Source organism: Patiria miniata, unplaced genomic scaffold (genome assembly GCF_015706575.1).
Source record: "Patiria miniata isolate m_02_andy unplaced genomic scaffold, ASM1570657v1 HiC_scaffold_3, whole genome shotgun sequence".
NCBI classification, from domain to species: Eukaryota; Metazoa; Echinodermata; class Asteroidea; order Valvatida; family Asterinidae; genus Patiria; species Patiria miniata.
The window spans coordinates 41,572,990-41,597,967 of record NW_024037069.1 but is presented as its reverse complement, the minus strand read 5'-3'; the positions used below and the strand labels follow the sequence as shown (position 1 = coordinate 41,597,967).

Genomic DNA, 24,978 nt, shown 5'->3' with positions numbered 1-24,978 from the left:
AAAAGCTTAAATCTTTTGAAAACAAATACTTTTATAGTGTATTTCGAGTAATTCTGGGGAATTTGGCAGATTTTTGATTAATCTGACAGATTTTTGATGCGCATTTAGCAGAATTTGGCTCTGACCTTACGGTTACCCTGGTTGTGCTATAACACTAGGGTGACCGTTTTAGCCGATTTTCGGCTAACTTTGACAGCATTTTTGTTAAAAATTGAGTTTGACAGAAAATTTGACAGAATGGATTTCTTTGGCAGATATCTGGCAGAATTCTGCAAAAATGGTTGTTTGACAATACGAACAGCAAATTTGAACAAAAAAGTGTACATTTGTTTAAAAAAAACTTCAATCAATGTCAAACAAACCCTTGCATAGTGGGACAAGTTGGCTGTCGGGTGGTCTTGGTGCTGAGGTTCACTGGGAAACGGACTTCGTCGATCGTGGCCGGATCTGCGTTTTTCCCCGAAATTTACCAATAACTTCACAACATGGGCGTCGCGAGGGGGGGGCAAGGGGGGCACTTGCCCCTCCCCCTGGAAAAGCCCCCCCCCCCCCCCCCCCCAAAGGAAGAAAAAAAGGAAGAAAAAAAGGAAGAAAAAAAAAAAAAAAAAAAAAAAAAAGAGGCGCAAAGAAAAGTGATGTAAATTTAATGAGTTGGGGGGGGGGGCAAAATGTCCCTGCCCCCCTCTAAAACTGATAAATCGAGAATGTGTTGAGAAATACAATCATTTTTTGGCAAAAAAAATTGTTTGCCCCCCTCTAGAAAAAATCCTGGCGACGCCCATGCTTCACAACATCTTTATGTGACTAGATTGTTTATTATGTAATTTGAATCTTAATTAAGGTAATACTACCAATCGATTCTGCATGTGATTTTAAGTGTTTATAGTGTATTTCGAGTAATTCTTGGAAATTTGGCAGATTTTTGATAAATCTGACAGATTTTTTTATGTGCATTTAGCAGAATTTGGCTCTGACCTTACGGTCACCCTGTATAACACTGCAGGTTACTCCGTACACACCAAAGATCCGTGCAGCAACGTCAACGCAACGGAGCTGAGACCCACCCTAAAATTGGAGAGATAATTTTGACGTAAGTTTTAATACACTTATAAATTCTTACATGCATATAAAAGGAACAGATTTACAAGAGAAAAACACATTTTATGAATCTCCGGTATTACAAACCCTGCCCCGACAAGTCGACCCTCCAGAAGTGCACAAGTGGACTTTGCTTAGCTTGACATGCTTGAGTAACTCCAGCTGACATGCTCCATATTCATTCACAATCACATGTAACATGTGAATGAATATGGAGCATGTCAGCTGGAGTTACTCAAGCTAGACTTTGCTGAGTAGCTGCGTAGATGTAGGCCCTAGATCTGTAGATGTAGATGCCTGAGACCGAGTTCGTCATCGAATCTACTTGGGCCTTAGCCCCACTAGTGTGGCCGTCGGTATGCGCAGCATACCGACGGCCACAATGGGGCTACTTGGGCCTAGGCCTAGCATGCCTAGCTACTGAGCAGAGTGGAGCGTTGAACGGGGGGTCAGACAAGTCGACCGTTGAGACAACTCGACTCGGGACAAGTCGACCGTTGAGACAACTCGACCGTTGAGACAACTCGACCGTTGAGACAACTCGACCGTTGAGACAACTCGACCGTTGAGACAACTCGACCGTTGAGACAACTCGACCATTGAGACAACTCGACCGTTGAGACAACTCGACCGTTGAGACAACTCGACCGTTGAGACAACTCGATCGTATGTGCGATAGATGGAAAGACAAGTCGACCGTCATGACCGTTGCAGACAAGTCGACCGTTGAGACAAGTTGACTCGCATGTTTTTGGGCCTAGTTTTTGGGATAGTACCGCTACCGGGGATTTTGACAGAGGCTGATTGCCATTTGTTATGATACATGAGGTTTTTTTTGTTCGGGCCGGTTTGATACGGCTGCAGGGGTTGCCGCTGGGCGAGATGATAGGCTGCTTAAGCCTTTAGTTTAGGAAAATGATGGTGCTGTCCCATTCAATCTAAATGTACAAATGTAATTGAAAACTGGGGTTCAAATACCTTGAACTAAGAGGTACATTGGGCATTAGATATCTGCCTTTTGTTGCATATAAGTTATAACAGAGCCGATTTAGCGCAGCGTGATTGTCTGTGCACAGCGTTCGTTTTTGCCGGGCCTGTGCACGCACTTATCCCCGGTCAACGTGGCCGTACCGTACACGGTGGCATCGTTTTTGCTGGGCCTGTGTGCCCACTTGCTGGTCAACTTGTCTGTACCATGCACGGTGACATCGTTTTTGCCAGCCCTGTGCGTGCACTTATTCCTCGTCAACGTGGCTGTAGTCTGTACCGTGCACGATGGCATCGTTTTTTGCCGAGCCTGTGTGCGCCCACTTATCCCATCCCCGGTCGGTCAACGTGGCCGTACCGTGCACGGTGACATTAGTCCGGTCATAGAACAAAACAGGGCCTGACCTAGAACAAATTGCAATACAATTTATTTTTATGCTATCACACTAAGGAAATATCACTATTTAACATACTAAAAATCTTCAAAGGAGTGGAAAAGTGTTTTTATTCACTTTTTCGCTACCATTTTTTCATCATACGTAAAAACGCGCCCGTTACTGGTCAGAAAATCCGTTCACATCACATATCGAGACAGGACTGATCACAGCAGACGACTTTTCTATGTCCACCAATTATTGTAAATAATATTGTAATTTACACTGCCACATAATAAATCAAGAAATTTGAGATGTTTTGGCTTCCCGAAAGTCGGGACTCAAGTATGCTTTTCTGGAGTATTTCATTTCACTCTTGACTATACAAGCAGATGTCTCAATCAATTTTCTAACCTCAATCATGATTTTAGCTGTTTAAAGTTACTGTACCGTACTTATGAAAAACATGGAAAGCTCATACTATGTACAGAACTACATCTGTTTCTCATCAACCTCGCCCATTAACCTTTTTTTCCTTGTGATCCAAGTGTTTTGTGATGTTTTGTTTTATATTTTCATGTACTAACAAAATGCACTGTAAACTTCACAACCTGAGCCCAGTAATTCCTGAATTTTCTTAACAAAATCCAATACATCATTTTCAGACGCTCAATCAATAATATTTAATTAAAGAATTTTGCTTTACTTTTAAAATGGTCCATGCATGCACTGTCCAACCGTTTCCCATCTGTGTATGATCAAAATTATGTTTAGACATCCCCAGCCCTTTTTGCAACTAATTGTATTTTGTCTGTGGACTTACTGCGCAACGTTTCAGCGGAAAATCGTCCACTCCATCCGTTGTGCCCTGTATAAAATTACAATTTAAAACAGTCGTCTGCTGCACTTACATGTGGTCATGAATCCTAAACATTACCTTATATACAGACATGTAAATCGCATCAAGTCACCAGACAAATTTTTCGAGGACAAAATGTCAAAAAAAAATTATCTGAAAAAATGCTTGAAAAACACCCTTCCACTCCATAGAAACAATTTTTCACATGTTGTTTGTGTATTTATGTAAAGTCGTTTGATGCTTGAATGGTTTCTATTGAAATTTGTTCTAGGTCTTAACTTAAATTGACCGGACTTCATCGTTTGTGCCGGGCCGCTGTGCGCCCTCTTGCCGCGCCGGTTGATGTTGCCGTGCTGTGCACGGTGACGTCGTTTTTGAAGCGCTGGTACGGTGCGCATGCAGTTCGGGATTCGGTATCATTCACACGCACAATAGACCGACCATTGCGTTAATATTATTTCATAATTTGTATACACAAAATATATTTTTGACCCAAACTATGCATTAACTCTTAATGACGCGATGCGACGGCCACCGAAGCGCTCACTGTGCATCGACGTGTGCCCGCGTGCCAGGCTGGGCCCGGTCCTCGCGGGCGGGGCACGCCAGACCAACGCGACGGCCACCGGATCGGACCGCCCTCTGTGCATCGAGTGTGTATACATTTCCATTAAGTTGAGCTGGCTCAACGGTCGAGTTGTCTCGAGTCGAGTTGTCTCAACAGTTGAGTTGTCCCGAGTCGAGTTGTCTCAACGGTCAAGTTGTCTCAACGGTCGAGTTGTCTCAACGGTCGAGTTGTCTCAACGGTCGAATTGTCTCAACGGTCGAGTGTCTCAACGGTCGAGTTGTCTCAACGGTTGACTTGTTCCGAGTCGAGTTGTCTCAACGGTCGACTTGTCTGACATTCGCACTGATTCAAATGGCATACTTTGGTGACATACACAGAATGCATTTTGTGCATGCCCTCGCGAGGACAAAAGGCCCCCCAAAAACTGGAAAAAATCTATCCACGGTTACTGTCTTTCTCATTTGAATTCTCTTTACCAGTTTTTGGGGGGCTTTTGTCCTCGCAAGGGTATGCACAAAATGCATACCGTGTACATGTACGTGTCACAAAAGTATGCCAAATCGGTGGAGAGCTAGTATATGGAGGGTACCGTAGTTCAACGCTCCACTCAGTAGAGCTACCCTGGCCTTAGTCCGTGTTACTGTTACTTTTACTTTTTGCCACGCGAATCAATATGGTTTTGCGTGTTCACTGCATTGCAGTGGTCTGTATTTTCGTGTTGCATTTTGTCGTCTTCTTCGCCAAAAATTTCCCTCAAACAATAAAAAACACTGCCCTCTAATTTAGTAATTATCACCGCTATAATATAAAGAAGAAATGGTGAATATGCGTGTATGTGCGTGTTTATGGTGTTAATTGAGGACACACATCATCACCATTTTCACGAAGGGACGGGCATGTCGATTTTGAAGAAAAACATGAAAAAAAACGTTTTCGAGATAATCGCAAGAGAAGATTCTCCTATACTGCAAAAACTACTACATGTACTTTGCACCAACTTATGCAATAAGGAAACCTTCACATAATTCTTTGATAGGTAAACTGTAATTTGAACCCAGTAATTAGAATTACCACAGTGGTTAATTAGCTAAAATCAATTAGTAAAGATGCCCGTCCCTTCGTGAAAACGAAAATCCCACTTTTCCACATTTACGCCCTTCTGGTTTAATGTGTTTTTCCATAGGGAAGGGGCGTGCGTGTTTACGCGCGCGCAGCTGAGAATGTAACAAGGGAGGAACAATTGATAGGCGCATAGTCTCCGGAGGCATTTCATTGGAGATATGTCCCATCATGCGCAGGATACAATGACATGGTGGGACGTACCATTTGAATGATTCTTGTACTAAAAGAAAGGTTATACATTGTAAATTGGGCTTTCATATCCTAGATTTTGAAAGTGCTACATTTAGAACTTCACTAAAACAATGGTCCTGACATTTGGGTTTGGGGTTTTTTTTACTCACCCTGTACATGTATGTCATTACTGTAACTTCATTTATAACTTTTCCACCCAGGCCAGGTGTAACCATGAGTGATCCAGTACAGCCACCACCAGGCAGCGAGCAACCACCGCCCCCTTATCCTACAGAATACAAGGCACCTGGTTAGTACTACAACTTGGATAATTTCTTACTGTTGCAAACCTCAGTACGTGTATTGTATTACAATTGTAGGTTGACTTGTATTGACACAATTTGACTTGAAAGTCTACAATTAACTTTAACCTTCAAAGGTGTTGACTTTCAACCATACAAACCGTCAAAGTTTACTTACATTGCACATTGTAGCCCTAACTCCCTAGGGATTTTTGCTAGGCTGCAACCTCAATCCTGCAAAATCCTCCGACTGCCTCTATGTAAAAATTGCATGTAGCCTCAATCCTCCGTTAAATCATCTGTTACTTCTTGATTGTGGTCCTTAGAGGGGTGACCGCCTCAATCTTGCAAAATCCTCCAGCAACCACTGTCCATGTGTTGAGGCAGAGCCATTGACATCCTTGAGCAGTGTGGAGGATTTCAAGTAAAGGCTAAATACATGCACGGCTGGGCATAAACAACACAAGGTCCGGCCCAAGACCTTGACACAGTGCATCCTCCAAAATCAGCGACATATTTTGCCATATAGCCTCAATCCTGCACAATTTTGCAAAGAGGATTTGGAAGGATTTGGAAAGGTTAGGGTTAATCAAAAATGTTGTTGAAGCGTACCCAATGTAATAAGATTCTCGGATATCAGAGTCTGCGGTTGCCTCTGTTCAACGTGTTCGATGATGTTTTTCAACTTAACCACAAAGGAAAACTGATTTTGTGGTTTATTTTTAACCGCAAAGGGAAACTAATTATATACATGTACGGTACATCTAGTAAACTTCCCTTTGTGGTTTACATGTATTTGAAAATTTGTAATAAAAAGCTGTATCCTCTCAGAGTGATCCCCAATTTCCCAGGTACGCAGTAGTGCTAAAGTTGCTACCGATAGCATCGTGACAAAATTTGGACGTGATCCCTGGCTACATGGTATACAAGTTTATATGGCTTCCGACAAGCGCCCCTTGAACACAGACATTAACAAATTGGCGAACTGCCAACATAGGGCTGGAAAGCTCAGTTAGTCTAGCAAGGAAATGGCAGTCAATAGGTCGTAGATTTTAAACCCCAGTATGTATAGTACACATTTGAATACCATGGCCACCAAACTCGAACATCTTCAAACATTAGTCGGACCATAATCATGCCAATTGTATGAACATGATGAACCACTGCAGGTGTGATGTGTGTCCATATAGAGCAACTCTCATGCACTCAAAACGACACTCCTAAATTCCTGCTCAGATTCCATAGCCAGCTTAAAGAGTTGCTTTGACAACCATTTTTTATTTCACTGATGAGACCATTTTATTGAACATGTACGTCCCATTGCATTGCTGAGTTGTGATGACTCGAGTCGATGACTCAACTCGAGCCCGACTTGAGTCACAATTTTTGGCGACTTGACTGACTCGAGCCCCAACGGGTAATTGACTCGATTTGACTCCAGACACTACATTCTATTTGGAGAAACTTTGGCATCTTAATTGAGCCTTTTGTTTGCTGTACTTTTACCGGTTATCATTCCCGCTGCTTGGGTAAAATTATGTGCTTAGGAGCAATAGGAAATTGGATTGCACTCACACGCCAATGATTTTAGATGAGTAAACTTGCATTAAAACCCTAAGTCCCCAGCCTAATTTACTAGGAACCATAACCCATTCAGGCAAATTCCAACACCCACATGGGAAATTGTACACGCACACTGTTGGACTTAGTTTCTGGAGGTATGCCAACCCCAGTGTAAAAGACCATCTGTTTAGAGGAACTGTACCTATCCCAACCTGCTGTTGAACTTTGATGGGTTGTGTTCGGTTAGAGTTAATGGTGCATGATTGATAGCATCACTTATTGGAATTTAATCATGCATGTCAGTAACTGTGATCATTCAATGGTCGTGTTTGAGATTGCTCACAAAGATGATTTATACCCACCATTGCCCACAGTACAAAAAGAGAGCTTCACAATCTGTATGTGTAGCTTACAGGGACATTACGGGCTGGAATGCGCCCAATTGAGCTACAAAACGCGTTGGAAACAAAATTATGTTAATCGGAAATTTGAGCGTTTAAAAGTAGGATATAAATGTCCACACAACCCTCCTTTATAAAGTGGCGTTTGTGCGTCTTGCCCAAGGGCACAAACACCATGCTCCTGACGGGGTTCAAACCCACACACCGTCGTACGTTTACGTGAGTCCAACACCGTAACCACTCAGTGGCGTAGCTAGGATTTTGTAGTGGGGGGGGGGGGCACAGGGAGGGAGGGGCATCAGAATATCATGGGGGGCACATATCCCAAACGTCCTTTGCATTTTTTCCCAGTTGGGCTTCATAATGCCTCACTATATCCATTGTCATAAGAAATTGTAAAAGGTAAGCCTTTGGCTAACTGAAAAAATGCAACTTACAAAAAACCTTTGTGGTTGGGGAAGGAAAAGGGGCATTATCAGTATTTTGGTGGGGGGGCACCTCTTGAAATGTATCGCATACAGTTTTCTGCACAGAAGAAAGAAATCAACTTGCATGCAGACGTCTGAGCTCTGCTTTTCTGCCACAGCTTCCAACTGGTTTTTATTGTTTTTAGCCAGGATTATTTTTGCCTAAAATTTCGATTTTCACAATAGGCAAGATTGTCCAGCCAACTTCTGATATACAGCCAAATGGCACAAATACTGATTCACAAAGAGTCATTTCTACAATTTTTTTGCCGAAACCTCATATGTTTCAATACTCCGGGAGTCCGGGGTGTGCACTGGAGCATAAATTGTAGAACAATAGGCCGTGCACAACGGCCAATTCAAGATCAACACACAGTCCGCCTCCACAGACTTCACGGACTTTGTGTGTGTGTACAAACATGAAAAAAGACACGAGGGATTAGCGTGTTTGGACGTCACCCGGAGGCGAGTCAAGGCAATCTTGACGTTTTAACCCGTCAGCCGTGCCTGTGTATAAAAACAGCCAGTGCGTGTTATCACGTCCTCCGACGGAAACTGGTTAAAGTTCACTAAAAAGCTTGTAGTTGTGTACCGTACATGTACATGTACCAACTTGTTACATTTATTTTGTACACCTATTGTACATAAACTGTAACCTACATGTACATGTAGTGTACATATCAATACTGTAATGAGCCCTATACACTGAAGATTCGTTCACCACTGCATGACGACCAGTGTAATTGCCATTATGCAGGGAGGCATATACAGTCATGACAGTTGTATTCTTCACACATGTACCGTTTGTACACAGTTTGTTCGTTGTACAGAACAGTCCATAGTGAATAGTGGTTTGATGTGCGCTGAAGCGTTTAGAAGAATATGAAAACGCCTTGTCTGTCTAAAAGTTAGTGCGTCATAAATTCCTCCATTGAACATGAATCTTTCAGGCATACAGGTACATTGTACTTCTGTCGCTTGTCCTGCAGTGTACATCGTGTAACATGTTTTTCTCACTGTTGGCAAAATATATGTACCATTAAATTTCTGAAACACTTGTACTTCAATACATGTACCGGTACCTGTAATTTTTTTAGAACTACATGTAAATGTACATTTGTAGCATCTAATTTATCCTAATTGAAATACCAAATGTATTCCATATACAATGTAAGAATTGATTGCCTGCATTGACCACACAAAATCCCATAAATGTGAATGATTGCATACCCACAAGATGAAATACGAGACAGCATGGAACCTACGTGTATACTTATACCCGGAGTGTCTTACGGGCATAATCAATGGCACCGGCCTGCTTGCCTGCAAGCTAGTTAAGCTATGGTTGTTAATATCAGAAATGATCTGTTCATGATGTTTGAAGCATCAGCCATGTGTTGCTTGCAACCCGCCGTGTCTGGGCCGTTAACAGAAAGCAGACAACTGGGTGATGCGGTCCTTGTTAAAGCCAGAGTCCATCATTTGCAGCTATCCAAAAAGTAACTGGCGTAATTATTCTTGAAAAACATACTTGGTTGCAAGATAGTAAGAAGACTAAACTCACTGTGAAACTGTTCTTTCTGGCAAGCTGTCATTTTGAAGAAATCAACAAAACCAGGCCTTTCCAGTGGTGCTTCTTAAGAAGCACGTGCAAGCATTGGCACGACGCACACGCGCCCTCGGTTGCTATAATTCGTCGGATCAGTGTAGCTGCAATCGGCTCAGTGACAACGTGTCTCGGACGCTGGATTCAGGCCAAATTCAAAACATGATTCAGCAACTTTTGATTCGAAATCGAGATCCTAGAATATTGTTTTCTTGAAATATACAGCTAATGAAAGCTGAACTGAAACTTCATCAGGTTAGTTGTTCAGTACCCTTCTTTAGATCTTGAGCACTTTTGTTGCTTCAAACGAACAAAATGCACAAATGACAAATGATGGACTATACCTTTAAACTGATCATGTATGCAGTTTGAGTGAATACCGCATGTTTCCTGTCCCCCGTTTTCATGGTTATGTAAAATATGAAGAATTATCAAATCACGATTTTTTTCAAGACACTTACAATAATATTGGTTGTTAGAATTTTGCATACAAATGTAATTAGGGTCAAGTTTCAAAGGAAATATTGAGGCATCCAAAATGCAACAAAATACATTTTTTTCAACCACTTGACAGGAAAAAAAAACTCCTCACAAGCACGGAGTTGAATTGAAGAGATCACATGGAACATGATGCCCATAAATTACATATCCTGTTACATGGCCCTCTTACATGTCTTAACTGCTCAGCCTGATTTAAAATGTAATGTATCAGATGCTTTCATTTCCGTCAGATTTTTCTGAATAAATATAAGTACGTGCCTTCTGTATTGCATGCTAGTCCAGAGAGTTTTATTCTAGCCTAAGTGTGGAAATTGTAATAGTCGCGCATTGACACACCAACATTTAATAGTTTTGAATCTGAAAATGTGTGTTCTACTAGTAGGCTTAATTTTTTAAACCAGCAACATAGACACACAGTTACACATCTATATATATAAGAGAGAGTTTAACTCGGCCTCCGAGACTATGTTTGCTCATGAAAGGATCCGAGACCGCGGGCTCCCGCTGCGCCAAAATCGCTCCACATCCGTGGAAAAATACGGAGGGTGTCTTCCGCCGGGTCGGACACTTCGGGTCGTCCTGATTTTCCCGTACGGACCGGCGATTCTTTTCGTCTATTTTTCGTGACTGCATTTTGCGCAGGAATTTGCCGTCGTGTGCGCTTTCACGTTGACTGCCTGGCCGCCCCCTGTGCTGGCTTTTTCTGCGTGTCTAGACTGTGCGAGGTCAGCGAGGTCAACGTAGGGCTTTCGTTTACGTGTTCTACTCAGCCGTTCTGCAAAAGCGTTCACCAAATTGTAGGATGGGGTGACCTTGGTAAAATATTTTTTCTCCATGGTGCGTGGCCACCAAGTGCCCCTATTCTTTCATATGCTTCGCTTGCCGCCCCTGCGCCGAGTGCAACGAATACTCAGAAGGACTACACATTAAGTATGCCTTGCGCGGTCTGACCAATCGAAAGTCTACACTGCGTAGTATTTCCGGGCTATGCAAAACTGTCGATGGCAACGCGTACTGCAGCCTGCTCCACACCCTGGAAACGAGGTTGGGTCTACGGTGCTCGCTATTTGAAGCGCAAGCATGTGACGTCGCGTGATAGAGTGCTGTTGCTTCCATAATGTATTTACAGCTCCATGCTTCCACCACCACCAAGGCTGAGCGTTCAGTGTCGCGTTATAATTTCGGGGCCTGTTTGGGGTCAACGAAGGATCGATGCATTGCTTCAAATATCGCGATCTTCAACGAAGTCACAATAAAAATCGACGAAAAAGTGTCCGACCCGGCGGAAGACACCCACATTTTTTACACGGACGTGAAGCCGCGGTCTCGGATCCTTTCAGAAGCAAACATTTCTCGGAGGCCGAGTAAAACTTGCTCTTATATATAGATGGTTGAACCAACTTGAAGTTGAATAAAAGTTGAATCGCAGACGGTCTCGCAAATTGTAAGAAGTTCAAGTTTACGTTTGTTGAAGAGTCCAATACTGAAACTTAATTATGACCTTCCTCCATGATTCCAATTTTTTGGTAACAACATTTTCATTTTAAATGACACCTTCACGTTTTATTGCATTATGATTTATTGTCAAACTGTACAACCAGCCTTCGCCTGTGTACTACAGTAACCTTTTCACTACGTTTTCCAAATGCGACTGCCTCACAAAAAGCCAATTTAACAGACCAACGGCAACATTTACAGACAGTTGCCATGGTACATAATTATCATGTGCGTAAATCAACGGGGGACAGGGGAACCCCCCTCCCTCCCCCCCCCCCCCCCCCCCTCACACACACACACACATTTTGAGGGGGGACATTGTTTGGTCTCCCCCCCCCCCCCACACACACTTTTTCTTCCCCGAATAAAAATATTGTAGCCTACAATAATGATTCTATTGCTCAGAATACATGTAGCTGATTCAATTACTCAAAACTCCAAACTTTCACAGATGATCTTTTGCTCAAATTGGTTTTAGTGATCAAAAATTGCCTCAGATCACACCACAGAAATTGCTATTCTTTAACTGCATGTCTCCCCAACTATATCCCCCATTTACATTTAAAGGGAATATACAACATTTGCAAACATCGAAAAATAAAACTACCAAGTTTTTGCGAAATACCTTAATAGGACGTTGGTAAATGACAGTCTAAAGCATCCTGTAAAATTATGGCACCTGGTATACTGTCATTTTCAAGAAAAGTGGTATTTTTGTATCAATTTCCAACGCTGATCGGCCGATCAGCGTTGGAAACAACTGGCTTTTTTTCAAATACTGGCCCCAATTGACTATTGCACTTGTTTGCAATCGATTACAAACCTATAAACGGGTACGAGCCAGCTAGACTGGTTCCCTGACCTTACAATTCCCCAATGTATGTAAACTCCTCTGTTTCTTGGTTTTTATAGCATTTTCGAACCCAAAACCTCCAAAAAGTCAGTGTAACTATATTTGCTTTATATTTCCAATCCCCCAATTCCATCCATTTCTGAAAATTACAGCAAAAGCAAATGATGTATAATTCCCTTTAACTCCCCGCATTTTCATCCCCAACACTATACGCCCTACCCGATCTATGATCGGGTAAACCAGCTTGTTTACATATATGTAGAGTAAAAACGTACGTGATCATGGTGATTGGTACCGGTACTTAAATGTCCTTAACCCTAACCCACCTCACTCCTCCAAAATCCTCCTGGCGGTTTTGGAGGATTCTAGAGGATTGAGGATGAATGGTGATTGAATCAAATGAGGATTCTGGAGGATTGAGGATGAATGGTGATTGAAGCACATGAGGATTTTGGAGGATTGAGGATGAATGCATTTTGAGGCAGGACTGTCTGACGATTTTTAAAAATGTAGGCGGAGTTGCAAAATTTTGGAGGATTTTGGAGGATTGAGGATGGTTGTAAGCAACAAGGGCCTGGGGGTTAGGTGTACATGTAATACATATGTATACCTCCCTTCACATTTTTATGCTAGAGTAGTCAAGGATAGTACATGTACTTTAGGGCAATTCCACTGTTACTCACGTTACATTTTTGATGTACTTTTGAGTTTCCTTGGGCTGTCATTACCTTACTGAAAAGGTTTAATAACTGTTATCCACATGGCAGATAGAGTAGACCTAGACCTACCTAAGTACCAAAGATGACATCCAGAAAAATGTGTTATGTATGATAAACAAGACGCACAAAATCGGTTACTCACGTTACGAAAATGAAACGTGAGTAACCATGGAATTGCCCTTTACATGTATTTCAGTTTTACGAGCTCTATGAAAAGGGCGAATGTTTTAATAGATTCTTGCTTTGATGACCATCAAAGAGTTTGAAAATGTTGAAAGATGTTTTTTCATTGTGTAATTGCTACAAATAATTACAATTGCGGTGGACAGCAGTTCCTGCAAATAAAATTGCCAATCAAATCTAATGGCCACACGTTGTTATAAAATTATATCTTACAGAATTAGATTTATTTGATATTTCAAAATTGTGTGGTGTTTAGGGCTGTGCAGCGGAACTGGTTACTCGACTACATGTATTATTATTATTATTATTATTTGTGGTTTATTAAAACACTGCTTATAGCAGCCCACAGGCTGAATTACAAAAAATTAGATGAGGTTAAAATCACAAAGAGTAAACGGTAAAAACAAAGGAAAATTGTAAGTACAAAAAATATAGTATACATATCAAAAATTGCACAGAAAAACAATACATGTACTATGCTAAAAAGAACCGGTAATTTCATTGGGCTGGTGGGAGTGAACTGAGTGCGCTATTAACAAGTCTGTTGAGATATGGGACTGGGCTATTATAAAAGGGCAATTCCACACCAAAGTGGACATGACACCAACAAATTCAAATACATGTGACTTAAACAAATTTGGCATCAAATGAAAGCTAAAAGTCTATATTTTCAAGATTTGAAGTCGGAATTTTATTTTTTATACATTTCGGTACCAAAAAATAGGATTATGTAATAATCCTGTTTTAATCCTAAAAATGTGATTAATAGTGATATGAAAGTATTCTACCAAAACACACACAAAAATATGTACTAATGCCATCAGTTTCTGTCATGAGAAAGTATTGGTCTTGAAAAACTGACTAAAACTTGTTTTTAACATTTTGCATAATTTGCTTCGCTTCAGTGACTTCTAATATTTCAGCCTTCGAAAATGTCCTTCCGTTACCGAAAAAATATGTATATTTTTAATTTATTTTTAAAACTTGTAGTATGAATGCATTGAAAGTTATTGTGCAAAGCAAGTTTAGGTAGGCCTTCAATATGACATTATAACTGACACTGCTGTACTTCTCGTTTTTTAATTAAAATTAATTAAATCACGTCCTTCCGTTACCAAATTGGTAACGGAAGGACGGTAACGGAAGGACGGTAACGGAAGGACAAATCGTATTTTTATCAAATGTTACGACATTTGCGCTCATGTTTGAAAAATGAAAATCACTGCAAATACATGCATGTATAAGGAGCATTGAAAGGACATTCATGTGACCCACTTTCACAAAAGCGGGATAAGCAGGGCAAGGTGTTTATTACAAAGAAAGGCACAGGCATGTACAACATGTACAATGTACATGTACATATATGCCGATGTACCAGTACTTGTACATGTATGGAGTTGTTGCAGAAAATCAAATCATAAAGTTGCTGTCATCAGCATTCATGGACAATAGAGAAAGATACAAATTCTGTGAAGCCATTCCAGAAGCAAATTAAGTCAAAAATGAGATGGCAGAAAGTACCGGTACTTATGGGCACTTTCATTCAATTTACATGTGTAAGACATGTGAGGTGCAATCTTTGACAAATTATGCCCAAGTTAACAATTTCAGTTTGGATGTTTATAAATTAATTGTTACTACTCTAAATCATTGTAATTTGATTTCAAACATTGATTTTAGAGTTCAATTAAAAGCAACACCTAACTGAAGCCATCAGTTCTACCGGTAGATGTTTTTACCTTAAATGTACATGTAGGCTGGTCGCCCCCCCCCCCCCCTTCACCCTTTAGGTAAACCACTGAACCTACCGGTATTATTATTAAAAGTTGTTAGTGAACATGTAACCAATATACTCAAGTGCTCAAAAACTGTGTATTTAAACTTTTAAGGATTGAGGTGATGGGTTTGAAGTCCATTTCTGTAGTTGTCTTGTGTTCGTGAATTATGTGTTTTGGGTGGTTTTCGTTTTTCTTTTATCATTAATTAGCAGGCTTCTATCTTTATCTCAATAGTTTCTTGGGTATAATTATTTATGCCAGGTCCACATATTGTTGATTTCACATTCAGTTACACATTTCAGCAATTTGTTTCACTTGTATAATTAGTGTAAATTCACATTTTGTTCATGCTATAATTGAGTAAACCTTTTGTCCTTCCGTTACCGTCCTTCCGTTACCAAATCATAATCTGCCTAAAACGTTGTAATTATATTACCGAAACACTTAAAGTCAAATGAAAGGCGGTATAGTATAGATAAAGCTTCAGGGATTCCATTTCCTACCTTTAAAATATAATTGCCCCATAAAATTCACAGAGTTTACGCAAAACGTGAGTAAGTTGGAAAACCCTTGTCCGTTTTACCGTCCTTCCGTTACCGACCTCATTAATATTCATAATTCATAAACGGGAGGCATTCATGCCCCCCAAAAGTGTGGAAAATGAAAGTAGCATTATAGCAATACAATTGTGACATTTGTTTGCTGTAACTATGAACAGTGTCTGTGATACACACATTTGAAATTTTGTTTAATGAGTGAAAACGTCCTTCCGTTACCGTGGAATTGCCCAAAAACGGGTTGTTTTACAAGATGGAACATGAAGTGTTCGTTTGGACCGGAGATTCATAGTATGGGTGCTTTTAGATTTGACAAACCACTCATTGAATTTGCTTGAGTTAAAGGATTTCATTGCAAATTTGTTACAAAGGGAGGTTCTGCGCATGTCCAAGGGTTCCAAACCAAAACTGGTCAAAGCTTGTTCATATCCAGTATATTTTTGACCCAATATAATGTGGCACACTCTTCTTTGTACTGATTCCAATAGATTAGAAAGAGTTGTGGTGATGCCCGAGTGCCACAATGGGGCAGCATATTCTATAACAGGCCTAATATAACCTTTATACACGGTCACAAGCTCTTTGTCAGTTAACCCTGTCATTTTGAGTTTCCTAAGCATGAAAAGTTTCATGTTGGCTTTTTTAACAATCTCCATGACATGGGCATCCCATTTTAAGTTGTTTTGCAATGTAACACCTAACAACTTCACACTGGGAACCTGTTGAAGATGAACATTAGAAATGGAATATTGAACGAAGGGAGGATCTTTTTTCTCTATTATTATTATTATTATTATTTATTCGACCCAAACGACATTTCAAACTTACAACATATCACAAAAATACAAAGGCATAAACAATCAAATGAGAAAAAAAAGTATGACCAGAAAACAAAATAATTAAACTAAATTATACAAACGAGATAAAATAAGTAACAGGATGGGGGTCATGAACAAATACAAGACATAAACAAAAACAAATATAATAAAAAACACACAAATTACACAAACGGGGGTCGGGGAAAGTAAAAGTAAACTTAATTACTGTTACCCGCAGGTATGCATTCCCGCACATATTTTAACACTATAACAGGGACCAACCAATGTGAAAAACCCACAACATCACCGAAAAACGTGGCCCCCCATGCACATGAACAGATTCGTGATGGCACAATTATTGGGATCAGTTACATTATTTCTAGGAAGAATGACTGTTTGAGATCTCTAAGAAAGTCAGGGAGTGAGTTGGTGACAGCAGAGTCCTTGATGTGGGAGGGTAAAGCGTTCCAGAGTCGGGGGAATCTACGGGAGGGAGAGTGAAAGAGAGCTTGAGTTACGGGCAGGAAGGTGAGGGAATGTGGGTGAATCAGGGTGTCTTGGATTGATGAAAGACTTGGATTGATGAAAAACTCAAGTATGGAATAGAGTACCTGTAGCCAATTTTACAAACTACATAGTAACTTTTCAGATGATGAAAGTGAAAGGTTTTGATGGTCATTTGTTGGGAATTTTCAACATGAAACCAGCTACATTTGTACATAGGAAAGCAAAATATATTTTAAATTGATGACACTCGCGAATTTGCAGTTTACACCTAAAAACAGAGCTCACTATATTGCTGTGGCACTCACTAATGTGGCAGCATTTATAGTGCAGACCTTCATGAACATGCGCAAAAGGAACCTCTGAGATTTAAACTTTGGGGTCGGGTTTCTTTAACGGGTACCCGGGTGGGTTTTTTTGCAATTGGGTACATGTACCTGGCTCCCAAACTACTCATAAACGCACAGCCCTAGTAGTGTTTGGAACTGCCATGGAGTTGAGAGCGCTGTGCACATGAGTATTTAAATTAAATTGACTCCTACGTCATAGGTCAGTTGACCATTGAATGCACAGGTGTTTTCAGACTCTTAATCAGCAGTGAGATGTTTTGAAGCTGTGTTTAGACTAGTGCAGGGGTTGGCAGAAGTTGGTACTGAACCTACAACATCTGTTGTCAGAGGTTTAGGAGCTTGCCCTAAAAGTGGTGCGGCGACGCGGGGTGGTTTTTTTTCCTACTTTTTTTCTTCTTCAAATGTTGGCTGATGTTGCTGATGACGCTTCGATCCCCTTTAAACATGTTAAACTCCCAAAAATATCCTTCAGGCCATAAGGCTTGAGAATTCTGCACCCACTAACGATCTCGACCGACATTCTTTGGGAAATTTGGATAGTCACTCAAAAATCAGAGAAAACGGTAATGTAGGATCTTTGCGTCAGACCAAAGCGACATCGTGCATGAGCTGCCAGGCTGGTCATTAGTCTGCTCCCTTACAAATTGAGCTAATTAAAAAGCGTTTACAGGTAACAGATACACGACCGTTGCTCCCTCATTCTGGCTTCCAGAAACACAATTACAAAATTACATCACTGCCTACAAATGGTGCCCAACTAAATTTAGTGCACAATATATGGGAGCGTAGAAAGGCAACATAGAGCATATACTCGATCGTAACCCCATCTAAAATTGTGCAGCAGCAGGATTCCAATCAAACCAGTGAGTTTGGCGATTTTGAGACATCATCTTACATTGAAAATTTTTTTTTTTAAATTTTGCCGACATGTACGGCTACAGCGACGCGCGCACGTACCAGAAACCGAAATAGGGGTTTATTTGACCGTTTGTCTTGTTCTTGTCTCACTGCAGATGGCAGCTACCCGCCGCCCCAGGGCCAGCCAGGATACGCCCCACAGGGCCAGCCAGGATACGCCCCACAGGGCCAGCCGGGTTACCCCCCACAGGGACAGCCTGGGTACCCCCCACAGGGCCAGCCTGGGTACCCCCCTCAAGGCCAGCCCGGTTACGCCCCACAGGGCCAGCCAGGTTACCCACCACCGGGCACCGTAGGTTACCATGCAGGCACCACTGTGGTGACCGCCCAGCCTGCTGTCACTACCGTCATTCAGCAGTCATTCCGGGAGTTCCCTGTCCAGTGCCAGTGTCCCAACTGTCACAATCAGGTGACCTCTCAGGTGACCTACGTCACGGGGACCCTAGCCTGGCTCCTCTGCCTGATCATGTTTTTCTTTGGGTGAGCAGTTTTTTTTTAACCACATTTGCAGACCACTGTGTTTCAAGTACAATAATACGAGCGTTGATGACCCTTCGGTCACCGCGTTCTTGACAACTCCAACTTCCATGCTTTGTGCATTTCCTGGTGTGAAGTCATGCATAATTCATGGCACACCAACATAGCAATAGCGACGGCTGCCTCAATAATTTATCGGGTAGGCAGAAGAAATATAAGGAATATGGCAAAAGTCAAAGTGATTGAACGAACCGGCAGCTTAAAGACCATAGAAGCGAACTTAAAAAATAAATGGAACTAGGCTTGGCTACAAGATAAAGATGACAACGGGGACTTTGTGTCGGACTCAGAGTGGCTTTTTCACACACGAAAAATTTCTGGGTTTTTTTCAAGCAGCCGTTCCGGATTTTTCAAGCAGACCCAGTTCCGGGTGGTTTTTTTTTCAAGCAGACCCTTTGGCATCTCTGGGTAACAGAAAGAGAGTTAGGAGGGACTTGAATGCATATCCACCATACGCCTGGTGCTCACAAGAAGAAGATTCAGAATATACTTGATCGTGCATAAGATTGTAATTGATCTTGCATTCTTCGTGCCACATGCGGGAATTGATGCTCCATATGGCCCTCCCAGGAAGATCTCTAAAGTGTCACAAAGCCCCATCTGCTGGTCGTGCACAGAGTCCATTGGTCAAAGGTCTGTTGACTCCCCAAACTATTTTTGCAAGGCAGCTTTTTAAAGCCTAAATCCATTGAAATCCTACCAAAACACTACAGTAAATCAGATAAACTTTCTTTGTACTTAAAGGGAATATACAACATTTGCAAACATCAAAAAACAAAAACTTTGTACCAAATTATTATGAAATACCTTACTGTTAGTGAATGACGGTCTATAGCCATGTCCGCACTGGCCTTTTTTTTTTGGAAGGTTTTACCGAGACGATGGTAAAATGAGAAATGGTCAAATGTGACCACTGTCTGCACTTGGACTTTCGACACGGGAAATTTTACCCAGACCGCGTGGGAGAATTTAACCGAGCTGTCACTGTGTCAGTATAATTACTCACCGTACGCAGAAAACAAACTGCCGATCACATTTTCAGCCTCCGAAACGCACATTCATATTACACATGCACACGCCATTTACATGCACAACATAATCGTTAACACGATATTATTTCATCTTGACACGCTATATCTTGACGAAAAACCCTATATTTCTGACACATAATGATGGAAGCCATGTGCGCTGTACGATGTTCCGTGCGGCAGCAGTGCCATCGGTATTTGTTGGTTCCCATCGCTAACAGAATCAAAGCTATGATGTAGGACCGGAACCAGTGACTACGGCCTACGTACGGTACCGGACCATGATGCGCCGTGCATGACTACAGCAGCCTAACATGACGAATTTGGATCGTAGAAAATACCTAACAAACATCGGTGGAGAAAGAGAATTTCTGCAAATTATTTCCCACAATGTGATCTCTCTTTTCTGTGTATGTATTTCTCCGTTGAAATATATTTGTAACGAGATTTTACTGCTTGGACTTGATGATACATCGCAGCGTGTTTCTACAAAATTTTCGGCCACTGCACGTGCAGGTTCGTGCGCTCTCTGTATGCATAACAGGGTGCTCGGGCCGGATGTACGCTTTCCCAAGCCACTTTTACCGACTCGCACTGTCCGCACTGTACTTATTGTCTCGGGAAAAGTGACCTGGTCAGTTTTCCTGGGCACCTGGTCAATTTTCCTGGGCAGCAGTTGGCCAGTAAAAGTAACCGCTGGACTCAGGAAAAGTAACTGAGAGGAAAACGTCCTAGGCTGTCCGTACTGGACTTAAAATGGGAAAAGTACCCATAGTCTTGGTTAGTTTGACCAAAAAAAGTCCAGTGCGGACAGGGCTTAAATAGGCCATCAGCCTGGGGGTTTGGTCAGTATCAAATCAGGGCATAAATGATTATAGTGCGCATGCGCAAGGTATACCACCCCTAGAGTGGTAACAAGCGTTTTGATGGACATTTTTTTTTAAATGGTGATTACACCCATAAAGGTGCCATCGCTGCAATGCTATCACATATTTTCCAACTCTTGAGGTGTATACATGTACCTTGCCAAAAATCGCTATGATGATTATTCCGCTCATTTGATACCGGTGGCAAACATTTTGGACCGAGGCTGATGGCCTAAAAGCATCCTGTAAAATCATGGCACCTGGTATGCTGTCATTTTCAAGAAAAGTGGTATTTTTGTAAAAAAAAATTTAAAAAAAATGCCTTTTTTTTCAAATACTTCCCCCAAATTTACAATTTAGTAAGTCTGCATTTTGTTTGCAATCGATTACACACCTGTGAATGGGAACAAGCCAGCTAGACTGGTTCCCTGACCTTACAATTCCCCGACGTCTATCAATTGCTCTGTTTCATCTTAAGTGGGGTCAGGAAACCAGACTGCAGGAACATTACTGTTTTTCTTGTGTTTCCAGCATCTACGAGCACAGACCTTGAAACAAGTCAGTGTAACAATATTTGCTACAAATACTAACCCCCAAATCCATCTATTTCTGAAAATGTCAGCAAAAGCAAATGTTGTGTGTTCCCTTTAAACAAATTGGGAACCACTTTTCCATTCTTCCTACTCGGCAGGTTGTGGATCTGTTGCTTCATCCCGTTCTGCATCGACAGCTGTCAGGATGCCATTCACAACTGCCCGGTCTGCAAGTACCAGTTAGCCACCTTCAATCGCATGTAGACACCCAGCAGCATGGGCTGTGAGATCACAAGAAAGGTTCTCCCCTCCCCTTCATCCTTTCCCTCCCTCAATCCAGACCTTGCATGGAACATCTCAAAACTTGGAGCACTTGGAACATTCCATGTGCAGTGGCACCAGTTCAAATTAGGGTACGCACAAGGTTCTCAATTAGAACAGTCTTGGAAAGAAGCTCATGAGTTTGTTTGTCTGATAAAAGAAAACGCAGCTGTGTACGCTTACTTTGGACTGGCCTGTTGTTGTGGTGGAACACCAGAGTTGTCAACAAATTATCACAAGTCATCACAGGTCAATCACAAGTCATGATAGTCTGAAGTCAAGTGACAAGCTAGTGTATAGTGACAAAGGCATTCCTTAGTCACTTTGCATCCCCTGTCTCTTATGACCCAACGTGTGATTTGACTTGTGATTACAACGCGATTACAACTCTTCTTTGGCAACATGGTGCAGTGTTGCCAGGAAAGCAACATGCTCACAAACCAAGATCCGTGTTTTGAGATTTTTCCAAATGGAGGTTATTGTATTCTTAATCACCGTTTTTTTGTTTTTTTTAATCAAATTTAACTTTTGTGTAGGTCTGATCTCATGTCCCCTTAATAGGCATAATTTCCCTGGCGCCTATCCAGTCAACCCAGTCAACAGCCCGTTGAAATTTTCTCTCCCATGTCAACTACATTGTTTGTCCAGGCCAAACTTTTCAAAAGAGGAAGGAAGTCATCCTGGGGAAAAAGAAACAATTATAGGGAGTGGTTTCTAAGGAAAAAACAGAGAGTGTTTTTCTTTGGTTTACTGACCTCTTGTTCACATTGAATTTAGTTTGGATATTAGCATATAGTTTTTTACCATAAAAATGGTTTGGATGCAGTTGTTTCCAGTACTATGTAAGGAAAATTGTTTTCCTGTTGGATAAACAACCAACCTGCCAAATTGCAGACAGATTTTTAAAAAATGCAGCACGTCTTTTAAAATATCCGTTCAGTGATTTTTCACTTGATGAGCAGGACTTCGTCCAAATATTGAAGCTTCATTGCATTGTGCAGTTCATTTGAGCTCTCTCAAAAATGACAAAAGTCCAATAAAAAAAACCTCTGATACTTCCCTGGAAGAGACCATTTCCGACCCCCTGTTGATGTCAGATTTTGATACTTCAGCCTGTTCTGTAATCTTGCTAAATCTTGCTTATAATCTTGTTATAATCACACAACTCACAACGTTTGCAAGCACTTGGAACTGGGAACTGTCCAAATTGAGGATGCCAATACACATTGCACAAATTATAAAATTGTATTTTGTTCTTAATACTTGTTTTTGTCATGAAATTACAAAAATATAGTAAAAACAATATAGTGATCATGGTAATTAAATGAAGGTCTGATTTTTTTTTTTATCATTTCTCCTTTTTTAGACAGCAAACATGTATAAGTTTTCTTGCATTTAAACTGAGGTGTTTCGAGCAAGTCTAACTAAAAGTAAGTAAGTCGTAGTTTTAAGCTGTTTTAATGGATTTAAGTGTAACTCAAATGTCTAGTCGTAATGAATGGTTTGCTAGTGTTTTTTTTTAGAGTAGAATATATGAGCTGTTACGCATGAGCGTTTCTCACGCATCGTGCGCGCGGCGTGCAATACTAGATCAAAAGGGATGGGATGAAAATGCATGGTGAATGGAACCAAAAATGCACAGTTATGACGTAGGCCGTGCAAAGGTTCGATTAATGAATACCGCGTGACCTACAATCCTCCAATCAAATGACAAGGATTTACTTGGGTGCTATATACAATCTATTATGAGTTACAGATAAAGCCAATATTACTTGTAGTTCCACAAAATTATGAACATGTGTTTATTAATGGTTATAGTACATTGTAGTATAGTCAAACAGGATTCTCGCATGAGTGCTTAATTGTCTTAATATGAGAAACATTTTACGATTTTTTTTTTTTTTGATTCCAGTTTTTACTAATTTTTAACAGCATTTAAAAGTCTCAACTATCCCAACTAAACATTTCTTCATGTATTTATTTATTTTTATTTTTTTTATGCAGGCTTTTTTATCAGGTTTATTTTGTTTTTAATGATATTCTTGTGGGAAAAAAATATTAGTATTCCAACTTGCAGGGTCATGCACTAGAAATACAAATGTTTATTCTGAAATGTTGAATTTTGCATTGTAGCACACGTGCATCGGTCTTTTACCAGTTTTATTTTTGATCTTGTTTTCTTTTTTACCTTGAAATTCGTGCTCTGAAAAAACAAGGAGACTTTCTTTATTTGAGTTCTCTCCGCATATTAGTTACCCAAATACTTGTTTTATTTTACAGCACATTAGATCGTTTATTTTTGTATGCTTCCGGGGTATCTCCATTTTCACCAAATATCAATGTACATGTATTCAGGTTTTTTATCTGTGTAGATTTTCAAAGTATTTTAGTGGCTTTTTGTCCTTAAAAAAAGACATGTATAAATAATGTATCTAAATATGAATGTCATGCATGCTATAGATTGCAGTTTTCAAAAAATCAAGTAGCATGCTACATACATGTGTAGCATGCTACATGTGTAGCATGCTACATGTACTTGATTTTCTGAAAACTGCAATATTTAGCCAGTGTCCGTTTGGTTAGCAAAAGGATACACCATGTTATTTTTTAGAGGCTTGGACTGCTTGAGTGTCAAGAAAGTGAAGCTGAATTTGAGAAGGAGATCGAGTCACATAAAACAGTGGATTTGTCGGTTTGTATTTACATCGTCATTTAGAACTTTTTTGGGCAGATCACACACGTAGCTTTTTAAGGGGCCGTATCATAAGTCCAACACCTCATAGGTCCGACGCCTCATAAGGCGTCAGACTTATTAGGCATAAATTCCACCTCATAGGTCCGACGCCTCATAAGTCTGACACCTCATAAGTCCTACAATGGACAAACGCTGTCTCAGACTTATGAGGCATCGGAGCTTTGAGGCGTCGGACTTACGAGGCATCGGACTTTCGAGGCGTCGGGGCTATGAGGCGTTGGACTTATGCGGCGTCAGACCTATGAGGCGGAATAAATAATTTTTGTGCCTCATAAGTCCGACGTCTCATATGTCCGTCGCCTCATAAGACTGAAATTTTGGACTTACGAGACGTCGGACCTACATGTATGAGGCGTCAGACTTATGAGCGGTCCCCCTTTTTAAAATGGGTAATCTGCAGTCTAACCTGCTAAATCTAACAAAATCCAACATTTGAGATTTTGACGTAGGCTTTGATTACAAGCGTAAACTGGCCATGCCTTGAAGCGTTAGTTCAATTTCTCCACAATGTATTAAAAGTTTGAAAGAAATCACTTGCTGTTGGATCTCCCGTTAGGGTTAATTGATTTTCTTTTAAATTATGATATTGAAGTGAGATTGGTTTGATAGCTTGCGATTGATTATGCAGTCTTGAAACAGTCAAGTAATGGACTTCTAGTTTAAATGACATTGATACTCCTTTTCTTCTGATGTACTACCATATAATTATTATGAATAAAAAGTAGATTAGTAGTAAATGGTG

General features: G+C 40.8%; 1 protein-coding gene across 1 annotated transcript; it reads left to right on the top strand.

The window, feature by feature from the left end:
* The first annotated feature begins 968 nt into the window (after positions 1 to 968).
* LOC119737398 (calcium-binding protein P-like) lies at positions 969 to 24,973 on the top strand. Its single transcript, XM_038211723.1, has 4 exons — positions 969 to 1,090; positions 5,401 to 5,489; positions 18,292 to 18,676; positions 21,319 to 24,973. Exons 2-4 carry the CDS (start codon positions 5,414 to 5,416, stop codon positions 21,422 to 21,424), a joined length of 567 nt encoding a protein of 188 aa, XP_038067651.1. The 5' UTR covers positions 969 to 1,090; positions 5,401 to 5,413; the 3' UTR covers positions 21,425 to 24,973.
* The last annotated feature ends 5 nt before the right edge of the window (positions 24,974 to 24,978 follow it).

Bases quoted from the DNA above. Each gene is read 5' to 3' on its own strand.
- LOC119737398 (XM_038211723.1), top strand. From the start codon at position 5,414: ATGAGTGATCCAGTACAGCCACCACCAGGCAGCGAGCAACCACCGCCC. The intron at 5,490-18,291 runs GTTAGTACTACA...GTCTCACTGCAG, and splicing joins TACAGAATACAAGGCACCTG to ATGGCAGCTACCCGCCGCCC. The intron at 18,677-21,318 runs GTGAGCAGTTTT...CCTACTCGGCAG, and splicing joins CTGATCATGTTTTTCTTTGG to GTTGTGGATCTGTTGCTTCA.